At 40.2% G+C, this 10,311-nt stretch overlaps 1 protein-coding gene across 2 annotated transcripts; it reads left to right on the top strand.

The window, feature by feature from the left end:
• The first annotated feature begins 3,651 nt into the window (after nt 1–3,651).
• On the top strand, nt 3,652–9,965 carry LOC103698186 (5-methyltetrahydropteroyltriglutamate--homocysteine methyltransferase 1-like). Of its 2 annotated transcripts, none has more exons than XM_008780173.4 (14): nt 3,652–3,829; nt 4,962–5,315; nt 5,398–5,485; nt 6,562–6,689; nt 6,770–6,961; nt 7,049–7,251; nt 7,334–7,497; nt 7,732–7,812; nt 7,897–8,063; nt 8,154–8,259; nt 8,475–8,725; nt 8,820–8,892; nt 8,986–9,114; nt 9,249–9,965. In XM_008780173.4, exons 2-14 carry the CDS (start codon nt 4,966–4,968, stop codon nt 9,615–9,617), a joined length of 2,301 nt encoding a protein of 766 aa, XP_008778395.1. In that variant the 5' UTR covers nt 3,652–3,829; nt 4,962–4,965; the 3' UTR covers nt 9,618–9,965. The 2 variants fall into 2 exon arrangements, with proteins under 2 accessions (XP_008778395.1, XP_008778396.1); XM_008780174.4 differs by lacking the exon at nt 3,652–3,829 and adding an exon at nt 3,873–4,026.
• The last annotated feature ends 346 nt before the right edge of the window (nt 9,966–10,311 follow it).

Genomic DNA, 10,311 nt, shown 5'->3' on the forward strand with positions numbered 1-10,311 from the left:
CAATTCGATTGGCAAATTATCTTATAAAATAATTAAAATAATTATTGAAGGATTAATTAGTAATTAGATTACTAATAAACTCAATTTGATTCAGTAATTGGACTAAGGATGAGCCAAATTGAATTGGATTCAATTATGGGCTCAATCAGGGTTTTTGACCTGATTGGATTAAGTCTGAATCAAGAGAACTTAGGTTGACCAAATTAAATTAGATTAAATTTATGCTTAATTAGGGATTGACCTAATTGGATTAGGTTCGACCCAAGATAATTGGATCATCCTAATTGTTAGGATTTAATTTAATTAAATGGGTTTGATCTGAAATTGTTCGGATCTTGAAATCCACATGTCACATATCCATGCATGGCGCCATAAATTAATTTTTTAATATGATTAAAAATTAATTTAATTTATTTAATGGCACCATGGGACATGTGGCACACATCAGGCTCCTTCATCATCAGATGGGGTGACATGGAGAGATAAATTCAAGAAAAGAATTGGATAAGATCAAATTCTCTCTCTTCATGTCATATGTCATCTTTATCTTTATCTCACTTCTCATTAAGTTTGAATTTCGAATTTAAACACCACAAAATCACCACATGACTCTCTAATCTGGTTGTGGGCATGGGAATTCGAAATTGAAAGAGGAAAGTGACGACATGATGAATGGTTTAGATTAGATCAAGCTTCATCATGTGATGGCGCATGAACTTGAATTTTGAATTCAAAATTCAAAATCCCACAAAATTCTTCCCAAATATGGGATGGTTGGCGTGAAGTTAGAGGGAAGAGCAACATTAAAAGGACCTCCATCAGCTGGTGGTCGAATTTATGGTTTTAAAAAAAAAAATCAGCATGCTTAACACCAAAGAACTTAGGATTCACTTTCATTCTCTTCTTTATCTCATTTTGCTCTTGGTCTATCTTCCAAGCGTGCTATTGGAACTAGCGTTACTACTTATGTATGAGCATAGTGTGGATAGCGCTCTGCAGAAAAAAAATAGTTGTCAGCAACAAAATTGCTCAACAAAAGATCGATGGAACATAAGATTGTGCTTATCTCAATGACAGCTTGGAAAACCCCATCGAAAAGGCTCCCCATGTTCCATCCACCATCCTCTTCCTATTGGTGGGGAGGACGATCCCTTAATCAGCTTGTAGGCTACCTTTGGGTCTGTCAGAGTTGAGGCAGAAGACTTCACAGTCAAACCGAGGTGGTGGACCTCCTCCTTGGAAGCTGGGCGTAAGGAGGCATTGGCACCTTGAGAGAAATGGACTGAGGAGTCAGTAGGATCTCAACATCAGGGTCTGTTTAGGGGGGCTAGACGGAACCCGACTGGCCTAAGGGATCATGGCAATTGTAGCTACACCCCAACCTGGGTGAGAGGGAGAAGCATCGCATGGCCTATTGGGGGATGATGATGGGCCGCCCTGCATCACTGCCTTGCATTTGGCGATGGCCGCCTTCCTTACCAAGGACTTGTCCACCATATTTGGAAAGACAAAAGGAGTTAGTAACAACTCAAAGAACCGAAAAATAGGAAAATTGTTACTCTGAAGCTGAGTAGAGCTTAGCCTGGCATTGACCAAGGTCTTCTCAGCCAATAGCTCCTGAACAGGAGGAGTCGTGATGCTGCGCAAGGACTCCAAGATCTATTGCTCGACATTGGAGAGGACAGAGACTCGATTTAAATTTTTCTTCAGAGCGCCCAAGAAGATGTTAAACCCCTAGGGATGCTTGAACAACATAAAAAAGAAGCGACCCTTTCAACCATACATAGAGGAAGGACTGCCCTAGATCAGTTGGAACCTCTTTTGAGCTGAGATGTACTACCAGCCTTGCTCGTTGCGTGCTCCTTAAGTATGTAACATGCATAGAATAGATCGACCAAAAGAGATAAAAAGCCAAAAGAGACAAAAAGCCAATAATAATCCACCACACATTGGGACCAACTAGGCAGGTACTAGTCAAAAATTATTAAGAAGATCGGAGGGAGATGGAGGAAGCTTTAACCCGGTCGTCAAAGTCCGCTCATATAGGCTGACCTAAGCATGCTAGCAGGCATTGACCCTCTCTTAGTCCTAGGAAGCCTAAAGGAGAAATCGATCAAAACATAATAGTCAACTCGCAAACGGTCTAAGTCATCTTCATGCACAATGCACTCCTCAGCACCAGGACTGAGGGAGGTTTGTTTGGCATTACCAGAGCTATCAGAATGCTGGGATGAAGCTGCCTGAATTGACCACTAGTGGGGAGTTTACTATCAGACGAAACGGCCATGGCAGCTAAAGGAGATAGAGAAGGAAGAAAGGAGACTGAGCCAACCTACAAAGGCTCATGGAAAAAGCAACTAATGGAGGACACCAGAGAAAAGGAGCAGAGAATCGAAGCCATAGAGAAGACCAAGAGATGAAAGAGCACATGCTAAGTGGAGGGAACCAATGCGAGCATTCGTCGCTTAAATAGAGCTTTCTACGGTGGTGATCTCAGCATCCATTCAATCACCTATCCATTAGCAGCCATGTGTAAGCCCGGCATTTGACGATTGTTGGCTCCCATAGATCAATCCTCGTCAGAACCAGAAGAAGGAATGGTTGCAGCAGCAAAAATTCCATCTGTATGCACGATGCTTGGAAAATGGAATTGACTTTGCGAAAATTGTGCTAGTTATTAAATGTAGTTTCCAGAAATGTCTAAGTGCTGATTTGACAGCTCAAATTTAGCTTAGCTAACCCGATAAGTGATTAGCTACTTGTTTCGTCCAAGCCAAGTAAACATAGCTTGGGCTCAAAAATGGAGGGTAAATGATGCGGCTTGGATTCACCATGCTTAATATCTTGTCTGATAGGTTAGTCCACCAATTAGACAATGACAGTTGTCTCATGAAATCAACAACTGATTAAATTGTCGAATAATCAGCGCAATTAGTTATAGCTCGACAACATGTCTGAAAAGGCATATTATAACAGACTAGATCAGTGGGTAAGAAAAGCGCTTAACTGCTTATTTGTGGTTCACGTAATCCTAACTGTGCAAATCAGCACCCTCTATTCTATAAATACCAAGAACAGGAACCCATAGGCATGATGATAACAAAAATCTGGAAGCCATTCTCTCAATTTTCAATCGCTCTTTCATCTTTCTTGTTTCTTCTCAAGACTCTATCTAATTTAAGCATCGAATAATTTTCGATCGGATATGTTCTGACAACACTCTGATCATCTTTTTTTGGTCGTAGATCAAATTCAGCGCTATACTATGCTCCTCTAGCCCAACCAAGAAAAGCATTACTGCTCGCCAGGTAGCTCATCCATCAGATTTTGAGAGGCAATAAACAGTATAATTTACTAAAAAAAATCAAATAACAATTTACTAAAAAATATATAATAAATATTTTATTATATATATAGATAGATTTGCTATATAAATATTAGAAAAATAAAGAGAGAAAAGCATTTCGCCAAAGTGCGAATGGTCCGCAATCCAACCATCCCGCCAACCCCACTCCCACCTACCATATGTGTCGCTTTCTGGCTTTTTTCCACCATCCCATGCCATTGAATTTAAAAATACAGATAATATTAATAGAAGATAATTAATTGGAAAAGAGTTGGCAGCAAAAGACAGTTACCAATTTAACATTTTTCGTCCAGGGGTTCACAGAATAATGGGATCTGCTGCACCCTCCCAACCACCGTAGCCATGTCGATAAATAGCCTCCCACTTCCGCTCTGCCCCTGTCACGCCCTCTTCGCGTCCTTCCACGCTCTCTACGGACCCTTCTCTCCTCCACTTCGGGACCGTTTCCTTGACCGCCAAAGGGTAAGCTCCCCAACTCCGCTATTCCCTCCTCCCCGTTCTCTCTTTCCCGATCCCTACCAACCTGTATGCTCTCTTCCGCCTGCTCTTTGTCTCGGTTCTTTCTTCCCTTTCTCGTGATAGTTGAGATCTAGGGCTTCCTGCTTCATCCTTGTTTCTTATACTTCGAAATCCGATCAGCTTTGCATCGTGTTACTGAGGTACGATGTCTTGGTCTGGTCTTACTTATCGTGGATCTGGTTTCAAATCTTTATAGTATTGATTGGTTCTAGATCTACAACAATGGGTGCGTCTTAAGTTATAGTTCACGTTCTGGGTGGATCAGATCTGGATTTTTTTTTTAAATTTATAGTTCTAGATCTTAAATTTGGATTGGATTAGTTGACGGATCTGCGGCTTACTTTGAGATGCTCTGATAGTTAATACGATCGGATTTGGTATTTTTGTAGTTAGTACATAAATATGAAGTCGGTTCATTCGAGTTATAGATCTGTCGTTGTAGTTTGCTGTTCTCGTTTGTTCTTTTAGCTCTGCACAGTTTAATGTGTCTATCGATATCATTGGTTATGAATCTTATTTGATTCAAAATCCTCTGTGTTGAATTATTTTCCTAATGTTTTACAGTTCTTTTACTTTTATATTTATTTTGCTTTGATATGTCTCAAGTGACTTCTGTCATGTTGTTATTAAATGCTTTTTAACGCCATTAATCATAATATTTCTACTCTTTAGTATATTTAGAGTAGAAAAGTGAAGGAATATGATCCATTAAGTGGTGCCCTGCCAATTCTTTTTCCTCAACTGACTAGTGTACTAACTTTATCAGTCAACAAGAAGTATCTGCTTCCACTCCTGACAAGAGTACTCGGATGTTTTGATTGACTATTAATTCACTCATTTTTCATAAATAAATTAGACGGAGCGTTGATTTTCTTTAAATTAAGGAATAAATATATGTGCTTTTAGGGGATTAAAAGGATTTCTGAAGTTAATGATTTAAAAATGGGGAAGGAATGCTGCTATGTGCTTTTAAATGTTCAAACTGTATAACATGGGGTTTTATTTAGCTCCATTGAAGGAATTTAAATTTAGTTTTCATGTGGTAATATGATGTTTATTCTATGTGGATGATCAGAAAGATGGCGTCACACATTGTTGGATATCCTCGCATGGGGCCGAAGAGAGAGCTCAAGTTTGCTCTTGAATCATTCTGGGATGGAAAGAGCAGTGCCCAAGATTTGCAGAAGGTCGCAGCAGATCTCAGGTGTTCAATTTGGAAGCAAATGGCTGGCGCTGGGATCAAATACATTCCTAGCAACACTTTTTCATACTATGATCAAGTGCTCGATACATCGGCCATGCTTGGTGCAGTTCCTGACAGGTATGGGTGGAATGGTGAAGAGATTGGGTTTGACACATACTTCTCTATGGCCAGAGGAAATGCCTCTGTACCTGCTATGGAGATGACCAAGTGGTTTGACACCAACTAGTGAGTCTTCTGACCCATCTTGAGTCCTGAAGTACTTTATTTGTGTGTCTGTTGACATGTTTTCCTTTTTCCCCTGTTCAAGCCATTTCATTGTACCTGAATTGGGTCCAAACACTAAGTTCTCCTATGCATCTCACAAGGCGGTTGCTGAGTACAAGGACGCAAAGGCGGTATGGACCTATATCAGTCTTCCTGCTTCAACCCATGTTAATTAATTGTGTATTTGTCGGTCTGTTTGCTCAAAACTTTGTCTCTTTGTTTGGGCACTAAATCAATTTTGACTATTGTGGTTCTCATCGAGTATTTGTTTTTCGTCTGCGTGACATTTTAAGTATTATCTGTTAGTTTACACTTGTTGTTTTCATGCAACATTTCTTCATGTTTAAGATAGTGCTTCTGTAAGGAACAGATGCTTTCAATTTTTAATCTAGTGTTCCTCAAGGAGATTTGTAGCCATTTTACTTAACTAAGTATTTCAAGAATTTCACTTATATAATCTCTCACTTTGGAAATGACATAAAGATGTGCAAACAGAAGTGTTGGCATGATGTGTATAAAAGAGGAAGAACTGTTATTGCATCAGTCTGGCCTACCTAGTCGAGCTAATGTGCTTCCAGTGTAATCAGCTAATCTGAACTTTTATGATCATACTTTCATTAGGTCTGATCAGATGCCTGAAATGAAATCTTATGACTTCGTAAGTTATATAATTCATTTATCTCTTGCAAAGTATTCTAGGAGTTAGGGGGAAGATTTACATATTAGGCCTGTTACATTTTGTTCAATGATATGCTATAGACCAGGTTTGCTTTCTTAGTACCATGTACTGTACCAATGTGCTACCTGTTCAGTATGGTATTGGTACACATCCCATATTGAGATAGCTTTTAACCCCTTTTTTCTTACTTTTATCACGGTACTGCTCAAAACTAGGCAGCATGGGTCGATATGTATGGTTTACATCCCGGTTTCAAGCAGTACCGAACGGTATAGGGCAGCTCTTCTCAATTTAGATATGTACTGACTGGTTCAACTTATATACTGAACCAAACCTTGGTAATGTACCAGTACCTTATAGGTGAAGGAAGTATGGTATGTTTAGTACAGGTCGGTACAGTGCACTTGGTTATAGACATGGTTTCCTGATATTTTCTTGTGTGCTTTTATGGTGCTTACTTGCTGAAAATGGCCTATCTTGCTCATATAATCTTCACTGCTCATTGTTTAATTTTCTTCATTGGTGCAGCTTGGGATTGACACAGTTCCAGTGATTATTGGACCTGTCACATACTTGTTACTGTCAAAACATGCTAAAGGTGTAGAGAAATCATTTTCTCTTCTCTCACTTCTGGGAAATGTTCTCTCCATCTACAAGTAAGGATAACAAGCTTCCAGGCCATTTCTGGCCTTCTTTTGTCCTTAGTTTCCCGTACTTACCATGTCATCATACACAGGGAAGTTATTGCTGAGTTGAAGGCTGCTGGTGCAACATGGATTCAGTTTGATGAGCCCACTCTTGTGATGGATCTAGATTCTCACCAATTGCAAGCATTTACTGATGCCTACTCTGAACTGGAATCATCATTCTCTGGTTTGAATGTGCTAATTGAGACCTATTTTGCTGATGTGCCTGCAGAGGCATACAAGTTAGTTGGTTCTTGTTTGCTTACCTGTACCTCATTGTTTTTCTTTTGGGTAAAAAAGAGTTGAGTCATATTTCTCGCTTATTTCAGGACTGTCACTGCCTTGAAAGGTGTCTCAGGTTTTGGATTTGATCTTGTGCGTGGAACCAACATACTTGATTTGATCAAAAGTTCTGGTTTCCCTGCTGGCAAATTTCTTTTTGCTGGAGTTGTTGATGGGAGGAACATCTGGGCCAATGATCTTGCTGCCTCTCTCAGCACTCTTCAGGCTCTTGAGTCTGTTGTAGGCAAAGGTACTAACACTCACATGCAATTTTTTTCCTCTTTTTGGTTAAAGTTTTAGGCATTTTGGTAATGGTTGTTGTTTGCTCATAGACAAGCTTGTGGTCTCTACTTCCTGCTCGCTTATGCACACTGCTGTTGATCTTGTCAATGAGACAAAATTGGATAGTGAAATTAAGTCATGGTTGGCTTTTGCTGCACAAAAGGTGGTTGAGGTTAACGCACTGGCTAAGGCATTGGCTGGCCAGCAAGATGAGGTACAGTCTTTCATAATCATCAGATGGTGCCTGTTGCTAGTTTTGTCATCCTGCAAATATAAGTTTCAGTGTTATCTGAAGAACAAGTTCTACAAGCAGCTTTGTTTTCAACAACATTGCAATGCACATACCTGGCTTTTAAACAATTTAAACAAGTTTCTTGTGGATATAATTTTGTCATGTTGGGCGGTTTAAATTCCACATTATAGCATCTCATTGTTCCACTATGTACAGGCTTTCTTCTCTGCAAATGCTGCTGCTCAGGCTTCAAGGAAGTCATCTCCTAGGGTGACAAATGAAGAAGTTCAGAAGGCTGTAAGTGACTATAATTTGGTAGCTTATTTCTATTTCTCAGAGAAGTGGTCTTGCTTATCAATTTGACTGTGGCATTGCACTCAGGCTGCTGATTTGAAAGGTTCTGACCATCGCCGAGCCACAAATGTTAGTGCCAGATTAGATGCACAACAGAAGAAGCTGAACCTTCCAGTCCTTCCTACCACCACTATTGGTTCATTTCCTCAGACCATGGATCTCCGAAGAGTACGGCGTGAATACAAGGCAAATAAGTAGGTGCTCTCTCAACAATGGCTTGTCAATTTTTTTTAATGTTTTTTTTTCAGCAAATTTCCTTTATTTATTACTTTGTTTTGTTGCAGAATCTCTGAAGAGGAGTATGTTAAGGCCATCAAAGAGGAAATTAACAAAGTTGTCAAGCTTCAAGAAGAACTTGACATTGACGTCCTGGTCCATGGAGAGCCTGAGGTGGGCAATTTTTCATATGCTACATCATCCTTATAAGATGTGCTCTATTCAATTTTTTAAAAAACTCCAGCATGCAAGAAATGCGATGCATAAAAGATGTGAAGTTGGTTTCCAGAACTTTGTTTATCCTTTTCAACATCTTCATACATGTTTGTCATAACTGTTTGTGTGCAGTTTCTGAAAAAACTCATTTCATCAATGCTTTATTTTCACAGAGAAATGACATGGTTGAATACTTCGGGGAGCAGTTATCAGGCTTTGCATTCACAGTTAACGGCTGGGTGCAATCTTATGGGTCACGATGTGTTAAACCACCCATCATCTATGGAGATGTGAGCCGTCCTAAGCCCATGACTGTTTTCTGGTCGACAATGGCCCAGAGCATGACCACTCGCCCAATGAAGGGAATGCTGACAGGTCCGGTCACGATCCTTAACTGGTCCTTTGTCAGGAATGACCAGCCAAGGTAAGCCCAACTGCCTAAATGCTCATGATGGAGCTTCTAGTGCTACCTTCTCGTCATTTAAGCATATATAACTTGATACATGCTTTGCTACTAGGTCTGAGACCTGCTATCAGATTGCTCTTGCTATCAAGAAAGAAGTTGAAGATTTGGAAGCTGCTGGTATTCAGGTTAGTCTTCCATCGTTGTCTTAATAATTTATTATATACGGTTAATCATTTCCTATACCCATAGTCCTGAGCTGTTGCTTTGCGGTTGGGTAGGTTATCCAAATTGATGAAGCAGCTCTCCGAGAAGGCTTGCCTCTGCGCAAGTCTGAGCAGGCTTTCTATTTGGAATGGGCTGTCCATTCCTTCAGGATCAGTAACTGTGGTGTCAAGGACACAACCCAGGTTCTTTCTCATCCTCAAATGCCTCTACCTTCTTTGGAGTAACCTAAAGATTGAGTTCTAATTCTGTAATTGTCAGTTAAAATCCCCAACTAGATTATTTGTTTTTATCTTGATGCCTAAAACTGTTCTTACAGATTCACACCCACATGTGCTACTCTAACTTCAACGATATCATCCACTCAATCATTGACATGGATGCTGATGTAATCACCATTGAGAACTCCCGTTCAGATGAGAAACTCTTGTCTGTGTTCCGTGAGGGAGTGAAGTATGGTGCTGGTATTGGGCCAGGGGTTTATGATATCCACTCTCCAAGAATCCCAACCACGGAGGAGATTGTTGATCGCATCAACAAGATGCTTGCTGTGCTTGAAACCAACATTCTGTGGGTTAACCCCGACTGTGGGCTCAAGACCCGCAAGTATGCTGAGGTCAACCCAGCACTTTCCAACATGGTTGCTGCTGCTAAGGTCCTCCGCACCCAGCTGGCCAGTGCCAAGTGAAGCTTGCTCCTGCCTGCGTTAATTCCAATGATTTATAGTTGAAGAGAGATTCTCCACTTATCTCTAATAATATATGGGTCTGTGTTTGCTGGGCATGTGGCTAGATTTTTGATGTGGGTATTTTTATCTGTTTCTTTTCTCCACTCAAGATTATTGGGACAGTTTTCTGTCACTGTGTGCCGCGATTAGTTTGAAAGCCAAAAAAAATGCTATTACTTCGTTTTTGATAGGTTCCCCCTGTTTTTATGCTCAATAGCAATGATTCCTACGGACAATAGGGTCTTTTTGAAATTGTGATATCTGTTGACTGATGAAATTGTAATTGCGAAAGAGAACCGATTTTAGACAGGTGTTTGATTCAGATGTCAATATGAATTACTAGTGGAACGGAATGCAGGCGTTCTCCATGCTCCCACATCTGTAGAACTGGGAGTACCAATTACCATGGAAATTGTAATTAGAGTACCGTCTGATGATCTAATTTATATATCATATTTCCCTCCAATATTATACGCCCCTATTTTCCCACTGGAGGTCGGCAAAACTAGTCATATGGACGGTGGTTGAAGATCGGTTTATTTAACTCGCTCTGTATGATTACCTGCTCCATCTGCCCGTGCCATGTCTTCCATCATATATTTACTTTAGTGGCTATTAACAGGTAAACTGAAGCAGACTACTTCTGGCATGATGT

Source organism: Phoenix dactylifera, unplaced genomic scaffold (assembly GCF_009389715.1).
Source record: "Phoenix dactylifera cultivar Barhee BC4 unplaced genomic scaffold, palm_55x_up_171113_PBpolish2nd_filt_p 000281F, whole genome shotgun sequence".
Classification (NCBI taxonomy): Eukaryota; Viridiplantae; Streptophyta; class Magnoliopsida; order Arecales; family Arecaceae; genus Phoenix; species Phoenix dactylifera.

Excerpts from the sequence above, each read along its gene's own strand:
- LOC103698186 (XM_008780173.4), top strand. The coding sequence starts at position 4,966 with ATGGCGTCACACATTGTTGGATATCCTCGCATGGGGCCGAAGAGAGAG. Across the intron at positions 8,064-8,153 it reads CGTGAATACAAGGCAAATAA|AATCTCTGAAGAGGAGTATG; the intron begins GTAGGTGCTCTC and ends GTTTTGTTGCAG. Across the intron at positions 8,260-8,474 it reads TGGTCCATGGAGAGCCTGAG|AGAAATGACATGGTTGAATA; the intron begins GTGGGCAATTTT and ends TTATTTTCACAG.